This window comes from Sorex araneus, chromosome 1, assembly GCF_027595985.1.
Source record: "Sorex araneus isolate mSorAra2 chromosome 1, mSorAra2.pri, whole genome shotgun sequence".
In the NCBI taxonomy this organism is placed as follows: Eukaryota; Metazoa; Chordata; class Mammalia; order Eulipotyphla; family Soricidae; genus Sorex; species Sorex araneus.
This window is the reverse complement of record NC_073302.1, coordinates 406,360,431-406,385,550: the sequence shown is the minus strand read 5'-3', so window position 1 is coordinate 406,385,550 and position 25,120 is coordinate 406,360,431. Positions and strand designations below refer to the sequence as shown.

At 43.9% G+C, this 25,120-nt stretch overlaps 2 protein-coding genes across 5 annotated transcripts in view; one reads left to right on the top strand and one right to left on the bottom strand.

The window, feature by feature from the left end:
* The window catches only part of COG5 (component of oligomeric golgi complex 5), a 230,955-nt gene extending 212,801 nt beyond the window's left edge, over positions 1–18,154 (top strand). Inside the window, exons 20-22 of the mRNA XM_004602261.3 lie at positions 9,270–9,396; positions 9,890–9,969; positions 17,327–18,154. Of these exons, the coding sequence (XP_004602318.2) occupies positions 9,270–9,396; positions 9,890–9,969; positions 17,327–17,441 (322 nt within the window). The 3' untranslated portion in view covers positions 17,442–18,154. The remainder of the gene's footprint in view (positions 1–9,269; positions 9,397–9,889; positions 9,970–17,326) is intronic.
* Positions 18,155–18,335: 181 nt separating this feature from the next.
* Positions 18,336–25,120, bottom strand: part of HBP1 (HMG-box transcription factor 1) — a 28,307-nt gene continuing 21,522 nt past the window's right edge. For all 4 annotated transcript variants that reach the window (XM_004602109.2, XM_004602110.2, XM_055132532.1 and 1 more), the window contains exons 9-11: positions 22,654–22,971; positions 20,568–20,709; positions 18,336–19,447 (exon numbers count right to left, since the gene is read on the bottom strand). In XM_004602109.2, the coding sequence (XP_004602166.1) occupies positions 19,430–19,447; positions 20,568–20,709; positions 22,654–22,971 (478 nt within the window). In that variant the 3' untranslated portion in view covers positions 18,336–19,429. The remainder of the gene's footprint in view (positions 19,448–20,567; positions 20,710–22,653; positions 22,972–25,120) is intronic.

Here is a 25,120-nt window from a genome sequence, read left to right as displayed (position 1 = left end):
AACTTCTGTTTTCTTCCTTTGAGTAAGATGGGAACAAAACACTTCCCATTGGAAGTGTTGCCTTAGGAACGGAATCGGCTGGTCTCTTGAAAACATTCAGCAGGTAGTCACTGGGGAAAGCGTGGCTAGGATACAGATTTCAGTTTTATTAGATCAAATAAAATCAGGGCCTGGTGTGTCCTGGGGTTCAGCCCTAGCCCTGGACTGGAAAAGCTGTTTCATGTCATCGTGGGAGGGAGGTGTCAGTGCTTGCCATCACTCCTGCCCTTGAGCAGTTGGAACGTCCCTCACGCTGCAGCTTCTGCACAGTTGCCACGTGAAGACCAGAACTCGGGGAGGAATACTCCATGGAGTCCTTCCGAGAGGAGTAGATGAAGTACAGAGCAATTTCCTATTTATCTTCCTTCCTTGCTCCCTCCCTCCCTCCTTCCTTCCCTCTTTCTTCCTTTCTCTCTCTCTCTCTTTTCTTTCTTTCTTTCTTTCTTTCTTTCTTTCTTTCTTTCTTTCTTTCTTTCTTTCTTTCTTTCTTTCTTTCTTTCTTTCTTTCTTTCTTCCTTTCTCTCTCTCTTTCTTTCTTTCTTTCTTTCTTTCTTTCTTTCTTTCTTTCTTTCTTTCTTTCTTTCTTTCTTCCTTTCTTTCTCTCTCTTTCTTTCTTTCTTCCTTTCTTTCTTTCTTTCTTTCTTTCTTTCTCTCTCTCTTTCTTTCTTTCTTTCTTTCTTTCTTTCTTTCTTTCTTTCTTTCTTTCTTTCTTTCTTTCTTTCTTTCTTTCTTTCTTTCTTTCTTCCTTTCTTTCTTTCTTCCTTTCTTTCCTACCACACACACCAGTCCATCCTCAGGGCTTCTGTTTCTTTGCTCAGGGATTATTCCTTCTGACAGTGCCTGGGATCAAATCAGGGTCAGCTACACAAAAGACACAATGCCTTATCTATTGTCCTGTCTCTCTGCTGCCCCCACCCTGTACCTTTTAGTCCCAACAGTTCAATTCTAGGCTTTCTGGTCCAATTCTAGGCTTTCTGTTTGCCAACCTGCAGAGGCTTGTTGGAGAACTTCCCCAGAATCAGTCCTGAGCAGTTATAGTGGAAGGACCTATTCTTATTACTCTCCCCATCTGTACTGTGAGGCGACACAGGAGCACTCATCCTCTATCACACATAAATGTGACCTTGGGTCTTTTTCATGGGACTTCTCCCAGAAAGGTTCTGAATCACCCCCAAACCAGCTGAATGACAGCCAGTAAGAGATGCCACATTCACAGGATCAAGTCTATGCAAGTCACTTTAACACACAATAGAATATATGTCCAAAGGGTATGTATATGATCTATGATCTCTATTGATTTGGGGGCAGGGGGTGTTTCACACTGGTTGTGCTCAGAGCTTACTCCTGGCTCTGCACTTGGTCACTCCTGGCAGGGTTCAGGGGGGACCAGTTGGGGTGCCGGGGAGTGAATCCAGGTTGGTTGTATGCAAGTTAAGTGCCTTACTCTTTTGTACTGTCTATCCCTCTCCATACTGATTTTTAAATAATATTGCACAGGAACAAACAGAGAAAGCCTAGGATAGATAGACCTCAGAATGTTATCTTTGGCTAGTGTCATTGTCACTGGTGATTTTTCCTTTAGTCATTCTTAAAATTTATCTTTTTCAATGTTTCTGTCTCCGTTTCATATCTGTGGTCATAAAAGTCATGAATAGGGGGCTGGAGCAATAGTACAGCAGGTAGGGCGTTTGCCTTACACACGGCTGACCCGTTTTGATCCCCGGCATTCCATTTGGCCCCCTAGCACTGCCAGGAATAATTCCTGAGTGCAGAGCCAGGAGCAACCCCTGTGCATCGCTGGGTGTGATGCAAAATAAAAAGAGCAAAGCATAATAAATAGAAATAGAAAAGCAAAATAAGCAAATTAATTAATTACTTAAAATGATTTTTTAAAGTCATGAATATATTTTAAAATGCCTCTTGCATTGTTTTTCCATTGAAAAATAATGGCGGGCTGTGGAGATAACTCAGGGCACGAGGGGCCTGCCTTGCATGATGCAGGACCCAACCTGAATGCCCAGCATTGCCTGGCCCTCCATTACCATCAGGTATAGGCCTGGAGACTGCGGCGTGCCACTGGATATGTATGTTCCTTGGGACCCGCAGCACCTTCAGACACGGGCCTGGAGGCACCCGGCACTACTGGGCCCGAGCAGCGCCGTGTCACTGGGCCTCGGTGCTGAGCCCCCCCAAAATAAAATCTTTAAAAAAATTTTTTATTAGTGAAACACCATAAATTTCTTATTTTTATAAAACAAAATGCGTCAGTAAAATAAAACTTCCCAGGGAGTTCAGTGGCACTGGGGGCAGGAGGTATGTGTAAAAGACGCAGGTGGCCAAACCCCCAAACCCGGTAGTTAGGGCTGCTTCTGTTGCTGCGGGGTGACAAACGCCAGAGAACTGACCCTCTCCCACAGCACCTGCCCCCACTCCAGGTCCCCCCTTGCCCCCGGCACACATGTGTGCGCAGAACTCTACCACCCCGAACTTGCCACAGGCGCTCCTTGACACTGACGTTAGTGGACGCCACTAGGGCCAGCAAGCCACTTGCAGTCATTCACGTCTGCCTGTCTCCAGGCGAGCTGCCAGGCATCGAGAATCTTCCTACCCAGGACGGAGCGCTGCCTCGGAGGAGGAATTTATCCCACAGGAGCCCACATGTGCCCATGTGTGTCCGGCCCCCACCAACCCATCCCGTGCAGCATGGTCTGTGTCCGAGTGGTCTTTGTCCGGATGGCGCCTTCACACACCACCCTGGTTAGGCCCGGAGGCTCCACCTCTTGACATCCCCAGGGCAGCTCTTTTTGGGGCACCAGACAGAGGAGGAACTTTGTGCCATTTAGCTCTGCAGGGACACAGGCAAGCCGGCCCCAGCCCCGAGGCAAGCTCTGTCCATTCAGCTCCAGCTTGGCTTTGCATTACGTCCACTGGAAGCTTCCTAGGATCTGATGAAAGGGCAGCAAGTGCCATCAGATGCTCAGGCTGTGAGGGTGATCTATTAGCATAACCGTTAGAGGAGAAAGGAAGCTGTCAGTGCCTGGAGCAGCTCTCTTCTGCCACCAGCCTGCGAGGGATAGGACAACTGAAAATCACCGGCCTACCCCCAGGTCCTAACTGCCCATCTGTGAACTGATGCACAGGACACGTGCTGGCCTGTAGCGGACCCCACTCTCTTCCCGGCTCTCACACTGTCCACCGAAGGGATGCTGCGAGCTTCTTCCCCAGCCCCTCTGCTTTGTCAGCTACTTCCAGCTCTCAGTTCACATTAGCCAAGGCAGGGGCCCTGAGAGAAGACTGATAAGAAGCTGGAGAGACAGTACTGTGGGTACAACTATTTCCTTGCATGCTGCAGACCCGAGTTCAATCCCTGGCACTTCATGTGAGTGCCCAATTCATAGTGCATACTCTATGATCCCTCAACCCTGCCAGGAGCAACCCCTGCTGTGGCAACAGAGTGAGCCAGGAATAAGCTCTAAGCACCACTGGGTGTGGCCCCAAAGCAGAGAAAGACTGAAAGGACCCCACTGTGAGTTACTAGCTGCCTCTGCAAAGCCGATGTTTTCTTTTCCCCCTCCTTCCCCACCTCTTGATTTACTTTTGAGCCATACTCAGCAGTGCTCAGGGCTTACTCCTGCCTTTACAGTCAGGATCACTCCTGGCTGGGGAGCCACAAGGAGTACCTGGGATTGACCATTGGCCAGTGTTTAACCCCGTACTGGCTCTGAGCCCACAGATGTTTTTTCTAGTGAGACCAAATGCCTGCTTAATTAAGACTACCTCTTGACTGTTAAGTTTAACCAAGGAAATGCTACTCTACTCAGAGAACTTTTTTTTTTTTTAAGGAAATGTATAGATGGGCATTTGGATATCTGCATTTCATAACTTTAGTTTCCTTCTCTTCTTTACATCACCTTAGAGTGGGGATTTATTTTTCACCTTGCCAGTGATTCAGACTCCACCTGAAATCAGAGAGGAGAGGCTCTCATGCCAGACTCTCTCAGACCCCTGAGTTCTAGAGATGAAATGTCGGCCTTTGATGTTTATAGGTAATTATATCAGTGGTGCCGAATAGGGAACCAAATCCAGCTGTGCTTTTCACGACTCTCTGGCTGTCCTTGAGTGGCTGGAGTGGATGACTCGGTCTTAGCGGAAAAATAGCTGCTGTGACTCAGAGCTCCAAGGGGGTCGGGTGATTGTCCGAAAGATGCTGTTTTGAAAATGCGCCGCTTTGCCCCCGCCTGTGGCGCCCCCTCAGCCAGCGGCCTCAGTGTGCGGCTTGCTCGCCGCCGTGGCTTGCTGGGCGTCTGCCTCCCTGCACCTTTGTCTCCTTTCTTCCTTCTCCTCCCTTTCTGGCCTGATTTCTTTCTCAGCTGTTCACATCAGAATGCAGTGAAGTCAGGCTGCCAGGGAAATGGCCGAGAAGCAGAGCCCCAGGCGGAGCAAGAGTCTAGCAGGTAGGGTGCTTGCCTTGCACATAACCAGCCTGGGTTCAATCCCCAGCAGTTCACTTGGTCCCCCAAAGCACACACCCTGAGCATCGAGCCAGGTGTCAGTTCTGAGCACCACTGGGTATCACCCCAAAACCCCCCAATAGAAAATAATAGCATATACTGAGCATGTGAGGGCCTGCATTCGATCTCCAGCACTGGGCCATACACACCAGGTGTGACCCCCCACACACACACACTTGTTTTTAAGGGACTAGAATAAAGGAAAGGAAAGCATATATTCAAACCATTACCTTCCATTGCTATAGATCATTTGATTTTAAAATTTTGTTATTTCTGGGGCTGGAGTGATAGCACAGTGGGTAGGGTGTTTGCCTTGCACGTGGCCGACCCGGGTTCAAATCCCAGCATCCCATATGGTCCCCTGAGCACCGCTAGGGGTGATTCCTGAGTGCATGAGCCAGGAGTGACCCTTGTTCATTGCTGGGTGTGACCCAAAAGCAAAAATAAATAAATAAATAAGTAAATAAAATTTTGTTATTTCTGGACACTTCATTCTAACGCACTTGTGTTGGGAAATTCTCTTTTTTTCCTTTCTCTATTTCATTTTTTGTGTTGGTTTATTTGGGGGCCACACCCAGCAGTGCTCAGGGCTTCCTCCCTGGAGGCTCAGGAAACCATCTGAGGTGCCAGGGGTTTAACCCAGGTCGACCATGTGCAAAGCAAGCACCATATCTGCTGTACTCTCTCCAGCCCTTGTTTGGGAGTTCTTATAGGGTGCCCTGAACAAGATGAGGCACCAGGTTTCCTAATCATCCTGCTCTCGAGATGGTGAGATTCCATCTCTTTAGTGAGTTTGCGACCCTGGCAGGTCTCCCTCTTGTTAACGAGGCCCCCAGAGAACCTTCCTTCCTTCTCAGGGGGCCCTGCAGGGGTGAGCGGGACATTAGTGAGAGCCTGATTTTCCCTGGCTGCTGCCACCTCTCACCGTGTTCTTTCAGAGCCCGGGCATGCCAGACCTGCAGCATGGGCCCGTAACCCCAAGGGGGGCCGTACCCCACTGTACCTCAGACATGGGAGCAACCTTGTCGGTGGCATCAAAATTGCTTGGCTGTGGGGCATTGGGAGTTCCTGGAACTATCTCTCAGCGCCTGCTGCCCAGGGAACCTTGGTCTGTAAGATGCTTTGTTTCCTCTGCCAGGACAGAACTTCCCCAGTGTCCAGGAAGCAGAGCTTGAGTACAGCCTCACCCCATTTCATCCCGGGGCTTCCCAGGGCCCCGCTTCTGGTGCCACCTGTTGCTCCCCAGCAACCCAGAGTCACAGCAGACTTCCTGCCAGAATGGCTTCCAGATGCAGGTCTCCTCGGCAGCGGTCACTCGACATTGGGTGGCAAAGCAGAGAAGAGATGTCCACTGCCCTTCTGAGGCCAACGCAGTGTCAGGGCAAAGAGTCAAGGCCGGTGAAACAGGCCGCGTTGCAGAGCACTTACTGCCTTTGGCCCAGGGTTGCAGCTGGTGCCCACAATGCTGCTAGATTCCTTATTAAATTTGTCAAGAAACCAGAAGCCCTTTAGAGTATTTCCAAGGGGCCAGAGCCATAGCACAGCGGGTGGGGTGCTTACCTTGCATGCACACCCCTTTCGAGCCCCAGCATCCCAGGTGGTCCCCCGAGCACCACCAGGAGTGATTCCTGAGTGCAGAGCCACGAGTGAGCCCTGAACATAGTCAGGCATGGCCCCCCAAACAAAAACAAGTACAAAATTTTTTTTTCAGGAGAGAAATACTGAAATTGTTTAAGTATATAGGGTACTGGAGGCCTACTAATATCTAAAGAGATAACGGCAAGTTCATATGATTTTTTCACTGATGTTAAAAAATACATCGGTGTTCTTAGTCGTTTTCTGCAGGAGCTGACAGCTTGAAAGGGCACTTTCTCCAGGTGTCTTTGTCACCAAGCAGTTAATATTTAGGGAAAGAAAAAAACCAAAAAAACTCCACTTGGCTGCCTGGGTTTGAAGCCTTGCTGTGCCCTCAGCTTTTACTCCATCTCGTTACCCCCAGCTTACCCATCTGTAATGGTACCTGTCTTTCAGAGCTGCCGGGAGATAGGGAGCTGTTCAGATATCACAAAGTTTTCAGACAGCGTGGGCTAAGTTGCTGTGACAGCCATTCCTGCTGCTGCCCCTGTGAAAACCAGGAACTTTGTTTTTTTTTCCTCTTGCTGAAGCCAGTGTCATCCACACAGAGAATGACCTAAAGGGATATGTAGCCAGAGACAGAACCAAAATTTCCCCAGCAACGTTTTCACTTCTGATGAGGTGCTTGACTCATTGCCGAAAGCTCTGCACCATGGAACGCTGAGATGATTCAGGCCTTGGAAGTTTTCAAGCCAAGTACATCATATTCTCAGTGTGGTGTGAGAAGACGCGGTCTGTGTTGGTGATAGGCGTGATTTGGAGCTTTCTAACTTCTGGTGATAGATAGGCAACGAAAATACATGGCAGTGTTTCCCCAATAATAGAGAGTATGCATTACAGGTATGTGTTGTTTGACCAAACCATTAAAATTAGAAAAATCCCTGCCAGACAGCAGTTTTGTGTCTCGAATAAATAGTAAATGGAAAGCCTTTTCTAACGACATGCTGGATGTAGCGAGAACCAACCATCTGGTTGACTGGATTATGAAGATGTGTGTGTATATACACAACAGGATACTATGCAGCCACAAGGAACAATGAAATTGTTGTTTTTGGATTTTTTTTTTTTTTGGTGATTCGTTGCAACTGGGTTGGAACTGGAAAATATATTGAGTGATGTAAGCTAGAAGAAGAAAGAGGATGATCTCACTTTTATCTGTGGAATATGGAATAACTGAATGAGGGGGTGTATTGTAGCAAAGAGGGGATGCCTAGCTCACCCTTGACCTTTGAGAGGAGAAGGACAGGGAAGAAAAGAGAATGGGAACTAACGGGTGAACAGCTGGTGATTCGAGTGAGTGGTGTAGCCGTATATCCAAACACAGACTCAGCAACACTGAGAACATGACATCTAAGCTGCAGCCGCTGGAACTTTGTAATGCGCCTGCCAAGGTGACAGGCAGGAACGGGGCAGGGTTTGGGGGTGAGGAGGGAATACAGGAACACTGGCGGAGGGAAGTTGGTGGGATTGGTGTTGAGATATTATATGCCTAAACTCAATCATCAATAACATTGTAAATCAAAGTTCTTTAATTAAATTCTAAAATATTTTTTTTGAAAAAAGAATTTCCAATCACCAATCCAGTTGATAGGTCTTCCATTAAAGCAAAAAACAACCCACCCAACCGTCTATTGAGAGTGCTCCCGAGGAGGAGTATGGGAAGGACGCTGGGCTCAGGTTGGCGCAGCCTCCAATTGCAGACTGGGGTCATTCTGATGGGGTGAAGGGGCTGCTCAGGGGTGCGGAGGTGCTTTCCCTGCTACAGAATCGCTGCTGCCATCAACCCCGGAGAGATTCAGCCTCTAGCCCTCAGCCCATCATTAGCTTCTACTGCTCATCAGCACCGCCTAGAGGCAAGACATCAATGAGAGCTTCAGATTCTTCGTAGCCGCAGTTGGTGCAAGGTTAGAGATTTGCTCGCAGAGTAGATCTGCCTGCATATTCCTGTTAAAACAGTGGGTGAAAACCCTCACGAGAGAATCTGCAATAGACTCTTCGGCCGAGTCCAGATTTTATATGCACAGAGATATAACTGACCTTTGAAATGTATAGAAAGAGCTTGAATTGACCCACCTTAGAGGCTGGCTCAGTTGACTGTGTTTAAAGTGATTAAATGCTTTTCTGGAGCTTGTTCATCAGATGAGCACTAGGAAGAGCCTTTGCTGCAGCACCCCGACTCCAGGTCAGACCTGCAGGGGGAGCCCTGAAGCAGTTGTGTGGACAGATCACCTGTGTGTCAGGGACAAATGGTTAAGAGGGGCCAGGATATTAGTACCGTGCTAAGGGATTGCACCACAGGAGCAAAAGTAGAGAGAGAGTGTGAGGAAAATTGTCTGCCATAGAGGCGGCGGGGGAGGGGGGTGGGACTGGGGGGATACTGGGGACATTGGTGGTGGAAAATGTGCACTGATGGAGGGATGAATGTTCCATCATTGTATGACTGAAACTCAAACATGAAAGCTTTGTAACTGTATCCAATGGTAATTCAATTAAAAAAAAAAGAGGTGGGGCTGGATCCATAGCACAGCGGGTAGGGCATTTGCCTTACCCGCGGCCGACCTGGGTTCGATTCCCAGCATCCCATATGGTCCCCCGAGCACTGCAAGGAGTAATTCCTGAGTGCATGAGCCAGGAGTAACCCCTGTGCATCGCTGGGGGTGGCCCAAAAAGCCAAAAAAAAAAAAAAGAAAAAGAAAAAAAAGAGAGGCTCCAGGATGTGCAGAACATATGCCTTGAATATGAGGCCTTGAGTTTGATGCTGACACCAAATAGCCCCTTGAGCACCTATCCATGTACTGCTACCCCTCCGACTTCACACCACACACACACACACACACACACACACACACACACACACACACACACTGAAATGGTTCCGAATTAGCCAGCTTGGGCCCGGAAGAGCATGTGCCTGGCATGTGGGAGGCCTGCTTTGCTCCTTGGTACCACATGGTCCCCTATTTAGGAAAATGCTGTTACTCATTTTTCGACTGTTGTGCTGTAAGTTATGCTAATTGCTCCTGTGCTCCTTTTACCAGCTCCTTCTGGGACTGAACTGTATGAGTAACTGTTGTTCTCCTCTAGGCCGCTGCTTTTCCAGACCAGTGAGCATGTGGCTGGTAGCCCTGCCCTGGGGGACCTGATTCCATTCAGCATCATTATTCAGTTTTTATTCACCAGAGCGCCTGCTGAGCTAAAATCTCCTTTCCAGGTAATAAAAGCAAAACCAGAACCTTCTCTCGAGCCTTCCCTCTTAACTCTGCCTATACAGGACCCCACTTCCTTGAAGGGCTCCTAGCTTTCTCTTTCCGGAATGAGTCATTGGTTTGGATTTTTGACAACAGCCGGAGGAAGAGTAAGAAAGGAAATCCACATTGCCCAGTACCTTTTCTGGCAGTGCAAAAAAATTCCCTAACGAATGCAGAAATTAGCCCTCTCAGTAGCGACCCAGTATATTATGTTCATGTAGCTCTTTGGAGGTCCATCTCCTTAGCTGACCCACCTCAGTTGGCAAACCCAGAAGGCCCCTTTCGGGAGGCGAGTGTTCTCAAGGGTGGTGTATTAAGGGCTGTGCCGCCTTCCCTCCTGCTGGCACTGGGGATGATTTCACCTGGGGACTCCTGGAGAAAACTTTCTTGGGCCTGCACTTGCCGGCATTCGCTGACACTAACACGCTCTTGTCCAATCTTGCCCCCACCCTGCAGCGGGCTGAGTGGTCTCACGCACGCTTCTCGCAGTGGCTGGATGACCACCCGTCGGAAAAGGACAGGCTTGTTCTCATCAGGTAAAGTGTGTGTTCAGGCTGGCCTCGGGGTTCTGGGATTCTGCTGGCAATGGTGGGGGAAGGGATGCTGGGCAGTGTGGCTGAGTACTGTGTGTGAGGCACCCCATTGCTCGGGCACACAGCTGCTGGGGTCCCCCGACTCTGAACTCTTGGGGCATGAGTTTAGCTTTCCTTGTCTGTCAGTTCCAGTCTTCATTCCCTCTCTGTGCCTGAGGGAGCTGTGAAAACTCTTTTTTTTTTTTTCTACTCATGCAAAACAACTTCAGCAGTGGAAAGACTCCTTGCCTTCCCTCCACATTCTCGGGTTGATTTTCATGAGTTACAGTTGCTGAACTCGTGGAGAACAGATGCGAATAAACGTATACAAATATCCACATGTGACAGGAGTGGAATCCGCCCTTAAGGGCCTCAGAATCTCCAGGAGTGGCAGCCTCCTCTCAGGATTCTTTTTATTGCTGCATTTTAGTCAGCTCCATTGAGGACCCAAGGCTGAACCCACCTTAGTGTCAGGAGGAAGAGCCAGCCAGGGGGCCAGGCTTGGTCACCAAGACACGTTGGCTTCTGAGGAAGCGTGGAGTCTCAGGCTTGGGGCCTGGAGGTGAGGAAAGCCCCAGGTGGCTGGGCAGTAGGGTTCACGAGCGCAGTGTCTGCTCTTCCTGCATCTCTTAAACTCCTCTCGGCCGAAAACATCCGACACGGAAATGGGAAAGGATGCCCAGGCGAGCCTCCACACGTTCACGTGATGGCCTCAGCTGCCCTCAGGAAAAGCCATGGGACAGAGAAGAGGGATGTGGGCTGAAGTGGGCTTTGCAGAGGGTGCCTTGTGTGAGTTATTCTTGAGACCCCCCCAAACTCAGCTCCTGCACACTTGCTAAATTAGGGGACTCACTTCATTGCAAAGCTTCCTTGCTCTTCACAAGTTAGAGGGACTTTATCCACAACCGTTGTCCTGCTGTGGGCACATCAGAAATCTGTTTTCTTTTGCTTCCTTTTAAAACTGTCTTCTGAGTTATTTCATCAGCTGCGCTGTTGCTAAGGCTATATTTAGCCACTGAAAATCATGCTCAGAAAAACTGGCATACTCTTTAAATAAGGCCTACCCATCACTCCACATATGTTTGTGATCAGTACCCTCTTACCCGAAGCAGGAAATGGGGGTCCCCTTGGGGAAAATCCTGACCCACGGAGCTCCTGCCGCGGTGCTGGCGTGGGGGACCAGGGGTGCTTGCCATGAGCATTCATAAAGAATATTCTTTCCCATTGATCATCGCAAAACCAGCGGTGTCCTTGCATGAGGAGGCAGCACTCAATGGGCTTTTTCCCCCTGTAGACAAACCTAGGGTGACTGTTGCTCTTTAAATGTCAGTAAACTCATTGCGGCTTTGGAGGCAAACCCAGCACTGTACATTGAGTCGTTACAAAGCAGGGCAAATAGAGGACAGCATAATTACTGCTGCCGAATCAATGGCAGTAATGAACTCGCTTCTGCCTTTCTTTCAATTTCCTTTTGACACCAGATGTTTTTCTGGAGCTTGAATGTAGCCCAGTCAAGTTAATTTTTATATCCGAGTAATCACTGACTCAGAGCCCAGTGCTCCCGGCATGTGTGACCTTGGGGGAGAGGCGGCTTATAGGTCAGCCTGGACCATGGACAGTGTTTTCTGTGAAGGTGGAGACTGAGTTGGTTTTGTTGTTTTGGGGGTATGTTTGTTTTTGTTTTTTGGGGTCAGATCTGGTGGTGCTCAGGGTTACTCCTGGCTCAGCACTCAGGGCTCACTCCTGATGAGCTCAGGGGACCACATGGGGTGCCGAGGATCGAACCTAGGTTGGTCACATTCAAGGCAAGTCGCCTTACCCACTGTACTATCAAGTTTTTGATCTCCCCGGCTTTGTAGAAATGGTAGAGTTGGCCTCAAACACGTTTACCGTATTTGCCGTGGAGCCACTGTTCTCGGGCCCTTCTCCTTTGCTTCTCCTGAGTCTGGGTAGATACACTTTTGTGACTGAGAAGTGTTTGCAGGCTCTATGTCCTTAGTGGTGCTTTATCTAGGTACCAGCCCAAAGCCCTCCCACCCTGCCTTGGGCCAAGGCCCAGACAAGCACAAACTACAGTGTCTCTCTCTTTTTTTTTTTTTTTTTTTTTTGCTTTTTGGGTCACTCCTGGCTCTGCACTCAGGAATTACTCCTGGCGGTGTTCAGGGGACCATATGGGATGCTGGAAATCGAACCCAGGTTGGCCGCGTGCAAGACAAACGCCCTACCTGCTGTGCTATCGCTCCAGCCCCAGTGTCTCTTTTTGATTTGCTGGTTGTTGTGGCTGTTGAGGGAGCGTGGATTCTGCCAGCATCACTGTTCATGCTCCAGGCATACGATGCTCCTATACCACCCGCTACCACCACAGAGTAGTGTCCCTCCACCTATGTCCCTAGATCCTTTCCTGCCACATGCCTGCACACATGCACATACATGCACATATACCCTCCCACACACACCCCCCACACACACTTTCACACACATATGCACACATACACACATACCCCCACATACACACCCACACACACATTTCCCATGCTGCACCCCTGCTTAAACATTTTTGCTTTCAGTCTAAGGGTTTGTTTTTATTGAACATTGCCAATTCCCTGGCTTTGTTTCTTTATATTATATATGAGTAATATCCAAATTTCGTCTTTCGCCTTCTGACTTGTCTTGTGTAAACGACCTCCTCCAGCTCTATCCATGCTGTAACAGAAGGCAAGATGTCTTATTTTCTTAAAGCTAGAGCATCTTTCATTACGTATCTAAATCATAGAGGCTTTCTCCACTCATCTGCCTTTGGTTGCTAGTGCTGTTTCCAGATCTTACCATTCTAGGCATTGGAAATAACACCACAATGAGCTTAGGTGTGCATTTATCTTTTCTTAGTGTTCTGGAATCTCAGAATCATACAGTGGTTCTCTTTGTTTTTGTTGGGAATTTGGGCGTGGGAGGAGAGTGGCACACAACCATTGGTGGTCAGGGGACCAAGTGGTTCTGAGGACCAAACTCAGGACCCCACATGCACTGCAAGTGCTCTGGCCCTTTGAAGTATTTCCCTGACACCCCCCTTTTTTAAAGAGGTTGAACCAGTTTATATTCCCCCCTACAGTGACAGAGGGCTCCTTTTTCTCCACCTCCCCACTAACACTGGTTGTTTGAATACTGATTCTGCTCGTTGATGTGACATGATATCTCACTGCCGTTTTGGCTTGCATCTCCCTGTCATCAGTGCTGAAGAGTACTTTTTTGTATGTTTGTAGATCATTCGTGTCCTTCTTTCTCGCCATTCCTACATGGGTTCAGTGTCCTTTTAGTTGGAGGGTAATAGTTGACCACTCCTCCTGGTGTTTCTCACGTCACTGCAATGCCTGCTCTGAGTTGTGGGAACTGAGTCCCTGAGATGGCAGAGAGGGAAGCTGGACCCGGGGGACACCCGGGCCTGGCCTGTGAAGGCCCCTGATAGGTTTGGATTTCTGTGCTTTAATACTAAGCATATTCGAGTTTGGCCTGAAAAAAAAAATCTATTTTGTGCTCCCCCCCAAAAAAAAATCCTTTCCCCTCAGCTTCTGTCACATTAAACATTCTATCACCTTATTGCCACATTACTCGCCATCTCTCTACTAATTGTTTGCACAGTTTTTATACTGATTTTTCCCTATAAGGGTAATTTCAATACTCTGCTTATTTTGGGTGCAAACCAGAGTTGAGACTCTTACATAATGCTCAGCCTGACTTCCAAGAAAGCTGATGTTTTGCTCAAGCAAATGAAATAATTTAATAAGTGCTTAAAAATCTTGCTCTATTTTATGTGGGTGGGCAGCTTTAATCTGGTTTCACCCCCCAAGTTCTGACAGTGTTTTTGACAAATATCAAAAAAGTCTAACCACATCATTTCTGAATTTCCTTCTCTATATTGTATAATTTATATGTTAGCTTTTCGAATGCAGATGAAACTGCTAAGTTGACTTTTGTTCATTTCTTAGTAAAATGGATGTCCACTACAGAACCTTTCTGGTTTCTGTGAATCTGCACTAATTCTTAAGATCCTAAGATACATAGATTCCCCGTTACCTCAAAGGCAGTTGAGAGTGTTGGGGAGTTTTCTACTATGTATGAATCTACAGAAGTGGCACTTTGCAAGTGGGGCAGTTGCTCAGGATACCTTAGCAATGGAAAAGTATTACCAAAAGCAGCGGGGTTTTCCATAAATAGTTTAAGGTTCAGCTCTAACATGAACTAAACATTTTTCTCCCAGAGCATTAAATTCAATCATTCCCCACACATATTCTGCTTTTGTGCATCCCATCAATCATGTTTCTCCTTTATTCACTTGCTTCTGCATTTTTGCCTTTATCTTTGCATTTCTGTCTTGTATCAGTCTTTTTTCATTTTAACTAATTCATCATGTATTTGTTAACCAAATCCTACGGTTATCCTGTGAACAAAAGGGCCACCAGGAAGCTTGCTAATAAATTGCAGATCATGTGATCATGCGCGGGTAGAAATATCAGCCACTTGCTCAAGTACATGGAAAAGCTGTGGCCACTGGGAAGGTTGGGTGGGCACATAATTGTGTACCTGGGGGAGAGCCAGCTGCCTCATAGTTCAACCCTTTAACAGTATCTTGTAGTTTGCCTTCCCATTTTGCAGATGGATGAAGTCCAGATTGTACCACTAGAAAGTGGAGCCGAGCCTGACCCAGCAGCTAAGCCCGTCCACACAGCTGACTCAGTGTGATGGTGCCTAAGGCACATGGGACCAGCTTTCAGGGGTCCTCAAGTGTTGGGCTCCTGCTAAATCAAGGCTGTAGATGTAGGAGTCATAGACCAGGGCTGGAGAGACAGGACAGTGTGCAGGGTGCTTGCCTGCATGCCACCAACCTGAGTTCAAAACTGGCATCCCAAGGAGTGCACGGCTCAGGGGACCATCTCCCCGAGTGCAGAGCTAGCAGTAAATCCTGAGCACCAACAGTTATGGCCCAAAGCCATAGACCTTTCCATAAGTTTATGTCACCAAGGCAGTTTCAGTTCTTTTGGTTTTGTTTTGGGGACCACAGCCAGTGGTGCTCAGTCTGGCCTTACTCTGCTCTGCACAGGGATCACTCCCAACAAGGCTTAGACCATATGCTGTGCCAGGGATCTCCTGCGCTTGGCCACATGCAAGGCTCCGTGCTGTCTCTCTAGCCCCTGACATTAGTTCATTTGAGTTGCCTCAAATTATGAGAAGCTTCCTTAGGAGGTGGCAGGCATTGAACCAATCCTGAGAGCTCGCTAAGAGAATAAAGAAGGCAAGCTAAGCATGAGATAAAATAGGAACAACGTCCTAAGAGTGTGTCCCAACAGATACTCGTGTGTTAAGAGTAACAGCCCCTTTCTGCAGCCCTACTGTGATAGGCAGAGATTTTTCTTTCAGTGTTATTCACACAAACACCCTCTGATCTCTCCTCCCTACGTGGGCACTGAGATTGCAGTGAATCACAGATGGGGTGAAGCCGCTCTGCACATTACTTGGTAACACAAGAGAAATGATTGGAAGCTAATGAGGTTTTAGGCCATGTGAATTGTGTAGAGCCTCCCAGTAACACACACAGGGTTGGGCATTAATGGTAAGGCTGGTATTGGGTTTCCAATAGGAAAAGGAAGTGTGGGCCCTACCAGCTCTGGCAGCGACAGCATCAGGAGGCCAGAGCAGAAATTAGCACTAAGGGAACAGTCCCCACACTTTGTCGGGATGTGGGAACAGGCAAGATAAATTCATAGGATAAATTCATCACCAATTAGAATGGTGCCCTTTGTTAAAAACGGGAGGTGAGCTGAACATTAACAGGTGTTTTCTAGGTTCCCTTTTTTGGGGGGGCGGTGGGGAGAGGGATTGGGGCCCTTACCTGGTGGTTTTCAAGGCTTACTCTGCGCTCAGGTTTGACTCCTGTTAGTGCTCAGGGGACCTTATGTGGTGCTGCAGATGGAATCTTGGTCAGTTGCATGCAAGGCAAGCCAGCTCGCCTGCTGTACTGTCTCTCCAGCCCCTAGTTTGTTTTGTTTCGATAGACTTCTTAGAGCAGGTTTGGTTGTGTGTCAGATTTGAGATGTCAAGAGAGCTGTTCCAGAGACTCCTTGCCCCCCCCCCCACTAGAATGGACTATTTGTTACTGTTGGTAAATCCTCATTCACACACTGTCACCTGAAAACCCTAGTTTGCATTGCTTCACCTTGGTATAAAAGAGTACACATGTGAGCGGGCTCCTGAAAGAAATTCAGGAGTAGAAGGATCAGAAGATCGGGGCCTGAAGAAGATGACTGAGCAGTGGGCTGTGTCAAGCAAGTGTGTCTCCCAGATACAGTTAAAAACAGCAAACAATCCTGATCCAGGACTAACATTTTCAGTGTTTGGGAGAGAAAAAAAAATATAAGAATTGCAATATTAGATGGGACTTGAAACTGAGTATGTAAGCTGTAATGGTATTAACTTGCATCCTTATAGAAATGCAGTATCACAATGTGAACCGTAAAGAAACTAGATCCTTTTATTCTTTTTTTTTAAAACAAAAACTAGATTCCTTAACCTAGTTAATCTGTGACAAAAATTTGATTACTTGATATTTATAAACGTTAGCTCCACTAACAGTGAACACTCACGATCATCTAGTTCAGGGATTGGCATAAAGGGCCATAATTTTCCATAAGGGCTATAAAAGACACGATAATATTCAAGTCAGGCTTTGAAGCCATTTGATCTTCATTGCCATGATCTAGTGGGTTTTTCCCAGCTATGACATTCTCCGAAAAGGAATCGGTTGGCTTTAGCCACTGGGCAGTGTGCAGACTGTATCCAATTCATGCAGACTGACCAGTACCACGCGTACTCTTACTGAATTAAGACTGCTTTGTTATTCTATCATTTGTCCAAACCCAGGGCCCACATGAGCAGTATTTTGTTGTGAGTTGCTTGTTCGTATTCCATCTGCTAGTGTTACAGTGTGTGCCAAAGCACCCCCGCCCCCAGCATTCCTTCCCGTGGTGCAGGGCTCCCCCTTGTGAGCGCTGCATGTCAGTACATGCTGGAGGAAGTCTGAGGAAGGAGGGAAGGGAAATGGGAAGCCCCGATTTTAAAGGGGCTTCCGAATTTGTGATCAGACCAAGCACAATGCAGACTGAAATGTTCATAGTTTCGCACATCATAGTACCAAGCACTTTAAATGAAGTCTGAGCTGGTCAAACTGGGCGTGTGGGTTCTGGGAATGGTTTTCTTTTATATTTGTCATCCCACCCGGGGTTTCATTTTATTCACAAAAATTTGTTGACATTTTTTATTTGGTTTTCAGAGGATCCCTGGAAGCATATGTTCAGCTGGTGAAAAGTAGAGACGGCAAAGAATTTGCACCCGTCTACCCCATAATGGTTCAACTGCTTCAAAGAGCTATGGCTGCTTTTCAGTAATAATGGGAAGTACTTGTTAGTCATTTTGTTTCAACCATTCAGGGCTGAGGGTTATACTAAATGCATACTCTTAAGACAGCTGATACCTATGATTTTAAGAATGTGATTTTTCTGTATTTCCTATCAATGTTTTTGTTTACCTCTAGTCTGTTTGCCTTAAGCAGCATATAAAGTTGATTCACTGCCATAACCTTCAAACTCCAGGAACCGCATTTTTTCAGAAAAACATCCCAATTATTTTATCTCTGACTCCTCTAGAAGGCCAGTTAAAATTTCTTTTTCATCACATGATGGGTTCCTTCTGTAGTATTATGCCCATAGTGAACATCACTGGCTAATTATGGAATATGATCACGTTGAAAGTACCCTTCTCCAATCAGCCTTCCTCTTCCCAGCTGAAGTAATTTTAACCTCAGAATTTCTAAATGTGGCCTAATATTAGATTTATCTGCAGAAGCATAAGTAAATCCTGATGTCCAAGTTGCAACCCATATTAACATGTTCAGGGTGGGAGAAGCTAGGTTAATTTTTTTTTCAATTTTTGATATTTTGTTTTACAATGCTATTAATAATGGTTTCTCATGCACATGTATTTTTAAAAAATATTCCCAAGTGCGTTCCAATGTGAGAAACATTTGGGAATAACTTATCTCAAAGCTAAGTGCTAAATGTTTAAATATGTCACAGTTTAAATAAAAGAAACAAGACTTTGACATTTTTTGTGTGCTATTTTATTAAAGCAGATCCAGACCTTTAGGGCTATGAAATAATAAAGTTTCTTGTCTTTTCATTTTTAATTTACTCTTTGAAAACCCCACTCGCGACTCTAATGTGTTTTCTAGGTCCTGAACCTGTTGTTTGGATGTCTCATAAAGTCCACTCAAGATCAATCAGAAGAGAGAAACAAAATTTAATTTTTTTCTTTCCATTTTATTTGAAATAATATACAAGAATATAGTGTGCAAAATTTAGGGGCAACATCATGAAGTGTAATGAACTGAAATCAATTTTACAGCTGTGATTCCTAACCAAAAACACCACTTGGTAAATAACATGAAAAGCCATGATTGTAGCTCAGAGCAAAAGCAGCTGCATTGCCAATGTATTTGCTCTAATTTTAGACAGTTGGAGAAGAGTAAAGTGCAAGTGTTGCACTGCAATAAGTGCAGTCTGCCCCCACCGTAAAGATATGATGACAAAATAAGGTATTTAAGGTATGTGGCTGAGGAGATATAGGACACAACGTTAAAAAATACAATGGTGTCAACTGTTAATAGCACCATTACAGTGACTATGTCCCAATGCTATTAACTACATCAGCTTGGCCTGAGCGAGGATTCCACTGGAAATGATGGGTTTGTGCTGCCACCTGGTGCGTGAAACTCAGCATGCTCGTGGAAACCGCAGCAGGTGGCTCTGAGCTGGGGACACTACAAGGTCCACCTGCCACATGTCCTGGTAGCCTCTTGGCACTGGCCAGACTAGGAGCTCCGGTGTTTGGCACAGATGCTGAGCCATGTGGTTGTTGCTCAAGGCAAGGCCAACTCCCAGCTTGTTTCCTTCCATTAGGTGTACAATACAGATTAATAAGCAGTAAGGAGCCATGTATAAACAGCAGTTACATATTTTTAAGTCCCCTTTTGTACAATTTAAAATAAAACATGTATACATTTCTCCTCTCTTTCTACTATACTTTAGCACCACAGGATATCAATTTTCAAGCCTATATTACCTGATAGACATATATGAAGTTTGGAAGAGAAATAAGGCAATTTGGTTTACAATGTTGATAGTTTTAGCTTACTTAATTGCTCTAATGGAAAAAGCAAATCCTCACTCGTATTATTAAATCATTTCAAGACACAATGCTATCAGTATCTTATGGTCACACAAATTCAGGTCACACTCGAGATCTCAATCTTCGTAAGTCTTTCCATCAACAGTCAATGTTTACACAAATGCAGACTAAAGAACTTACGCATCCCGGCTTAATGTTGTTGTGAGCCCTGTGGAGAGAGAATTAGAACAATGAATTTTTACAAATTACTGTGCTATTCTACATAATAAAAGCTAAGATATGCAAGTATCATTTATAAGTCTGCTTAATATCTGACGCCTCAAAAATATACAAGCTTCATAAAGGTAACTGAGATGGAGTAGGTCATGTTTCCAAATGTACTGTATGTTAGGTTCTTTTAAAAAAAATCAGGCTAACACACCCTCCCTGGTCGTTATAGTACCCCTGGGTGGTGGGACACAGCCCACTTTGTGAAACATAGACTAGATGAAAAGTGGGGAGAATAGATCTGGGGAAAGTCCTACCCTCTGGGACAGAACTTTGAAAAATCCTTGAACATCTAGTTTAGCTTTCCTCTTTTACTGGAATCTGACTTCAACTACTTTTAAAAGAAGTTCTTGAAAATGTTAAGAAAATGTGATCTGCATGGCAGCCATATACATACATTACAGATACTATATACAGGATTAAAGCTCTGCTGCCAAGTAGTGATAGTTCAAATTCCATTCTATCACACGAAGTTTTCATGTTATCTATAAATGCCTAACGTAGCAATAGCAAAGTTCTAAGAATTAAATATAACCAAGATGGCTTTATCATGATGCAGAGTTGTTCATTAGTCTTCCTGGGACTGCTTATTCTCCTCCTTGAGATACTCAATCGAGAACATTTTGTCAAAATGACAGAAATCCTTACAAAGCTATAAAGCTTAATCTACTAACAACACCATTCTCTTTAGCTACTTAGCAGTTATGACTTATGAAACATAACCACCTCAAAATTTAAAAAATTTTCTCTTGAATTTATTAACACCCGTCTTCAATCTAACAAGAAATACTACATTCCAATCCTATTATACAAGTTGGTATTTCTGAGCAAACATTCTTCCTAAGCACACCTGAGATCTCTACTTTCTGTTTAAAAATAAATAAATCACACTTAATGATAACGGCAGTTTGCCTAATGTGGCATTACAGAATTAAGTTTTAAAACATTAAGACAGTGAGAAAAGCATCAGTGCAATCTTTGAAAGGTTGTTATCCCAACATGCCAGTAGTATTTGGGGGATAAATCAAGATGACTGGAAGCATCTACTTGCTGAAACATACCGAATTCGTTCTTTTCCTTTTCCAACAGTCAGGATTTAAACGTTTTTGTTCTTCAGCCAAAGCTTTTGCTTCTAATGTATACATCCTTCTTTCTTCATTCTTCATTTTCTTCCACCTATCACCAAGGATCACACTTATGGCTCTGTAAAATAAATTATTTTATACAGTGATAAAGGCAAAGCTTTCTGTTAAACTCATGTCAAATGCTGTTTCCAAGAAAAAATGTAAAGAGAAAAAAGACAAAACTCTTGTCGAACACAGAGCAAGAAAAAGGTCATAGTTATAGACCATTTCCAGTAAAATCACGTCACATTTTCATCATTAATCTCAGCAGTGGAATAAGTGGAATTGTGCCAATATTTCCAACTGTTAAAAGGACAACTAAAATGACTAAAAATTAAATATTCTACAAAGTTTAGTTTTACAGATAGTATTTTAAAGAAATGGTCTCAATTACCAATATTAAGGCAAACATGTTAGTATTAGCAGCATGAAGTATTCATTCACCTTGCATCAAAAGTTAACTATCTTTTTCAAAGCTCTCTGGATAATTGATAAAAGTCACTTTGCATACAAACATAGTGGAAATGTGGCAATTAACACCTTGCCATTTGTATCTAAGGACACCACCAAATAAACCTTAGACACTCTTTGTACTTATCACTTACTAAAATGAGATAAACTCAAAGATTAAGTCAAACAGATACATCATGATAGTAATCTGAGACTCTTTCCTATTTACATATATCAGTCTGCTCACGTATCTTAAAGCTCATCTAAGGTATATGAAACAATACAGTAGTTGTCTTCTTGTGTCTATACAAAACAGACATAGCTTTAAAGTAAATTATTCAAAAGGCACAAGAAGAGGAGAAAGGCAATATTAACTTATATAATATAAATTCAGTATCCTAGGAAGCTCTGACCTTACAAATTAGCAGAGTCAGATTAAGGGAAAGCCACGGATTAACTCTTTTGGGGAAGAGAGCATGGAGAAGTGATTATAGCTAAACAAAGGGATGGGAGAGAGTCGGGAACACCTTGATGGGTGAGACTGGGGTAAGCCTAAAATCAGGGAAAAACCGGGACAAGCTACTTGTGGCAAGCAGGGAGAGGACAAAGTAATGTCATCCTACACAATACCATTTTCCTTCTATGAAGACTTGTTAACCACTGACTATGCTCATATAAAACAAAGTTCTAGAGTAGACACTGGGTGTGCCTTTATAATGACTTGTAGGAATCTGTGCTTTTAAAGGAAGAGTAGCCACAGAAGCATTACTACTTTTAAAGAAATTAAATTTACTTATTCAATTAGTTTATGTAATTTTACACTGCAAATCTCCTTCATTAAAGCAAAGCCATTTTTTTTTTCAGTGAGTTAAAGTTATTGACAAATTTCCAAATCAAAGATGCAGACTGTAGAGGAAGCTTCTCTTTTTAAAATGTAAATGCTTAAAAATTAAGCTAAGAAACATTCCATTCAAAACTGAGTGTAGAAAATCATTTCACTTTTCTCACACTATCTAGGGTAAAGTCAATGATAGATAGCTTTGTCAGAAGACTGGAAGACAACTTTAATACATGGAGAAGCTGATTTTAGAGAGTGAGTTACAGTGAACTAAAAGACAAGGTAAAGACACAGGCAAAGTAAGAAAGAAGAGTTAATTTTTATTCTTGTGTTCCATGGAGGGAACCTCTTAAGTTTAGTACTGTGAGAAGTCTGTTACTACAAACTGCCAATACCAATACATTCTATGGCTCAACACAAGATACAAAGTGAATCTTTTGATATTTATACAAGAACTAGTCTTTTTTCTGCCTACCTTTCCTATAAAGGTAGAACCATGTTCCACTGTTACATCCTCTAATAGACAAATCTGTAATATCACTTAAATATTTAAAAAAAAATTACATATGACCATCAAAATTCCACTTAAAACTTCAGAATGTCAATGTAAGAAAATATAAAGAATTATTTAAAATACTTAGGTTACTTAAGTACACCACTATCTATAAGCTACACTTAAGTGTTATACTTGTTTTCTAATCAGGATTATTTTATTTCTTTTTTTTTTCTTTTTACCTGTTATCTTTCCCTGGATACATCTGAGTGTATTCAACTCTGTATTTTTTGGCAAAAAGCATGAAGGCATTCATTGGTCTTTTGCACTTGTTAGGAGAAGTGGCACTCACAGTCCCTGAGCTGTGGTTTTTGACAGCTTTAGCATACAAAGAGCTGGAAGAGAGCTGTGCCGATCCAGGTGAGCCACAGTTTTTACTGAATCCAGATCTTGCAAAGTCTTGACCACCAGATCCTCCGCAAGACAAAGATGCACGACGCTGTCGAGCCATACTACTTAGCACATAGACTGCAGAAGAATCCATAGGCGTGAAGTCATAGCTAAAAAAAATATGTATATATTTTATGGTTTTAATTCATTTTAAGAGTAGCTGGTTGTAAAAAGGTGGACGTGTGTGTGTGTGTGTGTGTGTGTGTGTGTGTGTGTGTGTGTGTGTGTGTGTGTGTGTGTATCCGCACACGTGCATGCAGTGTCAGGGATTGAGCCTAGGTCCCTTCAATTGCCAGGTATGCACTTTGCCACATGTGCCACATCCCATGCCCTCATAACAACATTTTAAAACACCCTTAATACATATCTGATTGGAAGTCTACCAACAGTACTTTGCTGTTAAATAACTGCTTTTAAGACCTTAGTTTCTGTATGTAAAAACTGTAGATTTTAAGTAACTACAGAGGATGCAAACCTTAAAAATGAAATACTCCAAATAGTTCAGATTATAAACTCACAAGACTTATGAAAATTCAAGTGGCAACCATGTATCAGGCCAAATATACTTATATATACTTGTAATATATAAGGGCAGTCAAAAGCTGTTAAACGCAGCTAAAAGAATTCATTGTAATCTGGGAGATTTATTGAGGTTCTAATAAAAGCATAACCAAATAAAAAAATGCAAAGTAAAAAAACCACACTGATCAGGAAAGGTAGTATTGTTTATTGTATATTCAGTTTATTTAGGCATGGAAGTAAGTGTATTGTCTTGTCTTCTTAACAAGCCTCTCTATTATATGAAGGAACAGTTTTATACTGAATACCTGCTTTCCAATTTAAAGTTTGTAAATGCTAGGCAGAGAACATCTGACCAGATACCCACAACTCACTGATTTTTATTTTCATTTTTAAGTATTGTATTAAAATAACAATGTGCTACAGCATTGTATAATTTTCAGGTATGCATCATTATGAATAACAAAAATAGGAATTTTGTGGGGCTAGACAATAGAATACTGGATAAGGCCATAAGCTTTGCATATGGCCTACCCAGGTTCGATCCCTAGCATCCTTTATAATCATTGCCAGAAGTTAATTCCTGAATTCATGAATTTTTTGATGTCTGCTAACAAACTTCTCTAGTAGATTACAATATATTTACATTGTCAAAACTCACTGCAGATGGACTTAAGCAAGGCTGACTGCTGGGAAGGCACTAGTGGTAAATCTTAGTGTATCACCAACTTAGAGGTTAGTCTTGAACCCTCTGGCATAAAAGTATAATGTGTACAGTGTGTACTAAGTAAAAATTATATACTATACTGTAACTAAGCGTCATTTCAGTAACTATATATCCAAAAAACACCTGATTCCATAAAATTCATTTATAATCTTTATTTAACATTCTATCAAAATAATACATAACTAAAATTCATTTCCCACAGCAAAAAAAACCCCAAAAAACCCAATCCCACTGCATGATTACATCACAATTTATGTTAATGGATATTTATAGTTTCCACATTGTACTATCTGAACGACACAGATAACAGCTTATTTCATGTCACCTAGCAGGTGTCTTTAAAAACTTCACTACTTAGGATATCATACAATGGAATTATTGACATTCAGCATTAAAAGATAAAATCCACTCATCTTTCAAAATTTATGTTCTCACCAAAACATTAGTATCGCTGATCTACATTCTAGTATTTTAGTACCAGACCATAACTGTCTTTGCATACTTTTACAGTTTTTCAATGTATATGGGAGATATAATCACTTAGGTTCCAACATTCAGATATTTATTGGGCTTACTCTAGGCGCTGTGCTATCTGCTTTTTTTTTTTTTTTTAACAGCTCAACTAACCTTTTGATAAAACTTCAGAACAGGAGAGATAGCTCAAAGGGTCAGAGCATATGGTTTGCATGCAGAGGCCCTTAATGTGATTCCCCACATCTCTGGGCTTGAGCAATAAACCGTTAGGCTTGTGCAGTCATGCCAAATACTGCTGGGAGTGGCCCCTGGGCCTTCCCCCGCCCCCACATTTATCTAAAGCCTTAATTTTACTAAACTTTAATTTACAGGATCTCCTGAGAGCCTCCTACTTAATGCCTATGAGTTTGAGAACTACCTTAAAGAATGAGTCTTAAAATTCCAAATACAGCTAGATTTTTTTTGGAAACAACTTCCAAGAGTAAAGTGATCAACAATTTCAGTTTGCACAGTACTTCAAGAGCTTCTAGGGATATGGG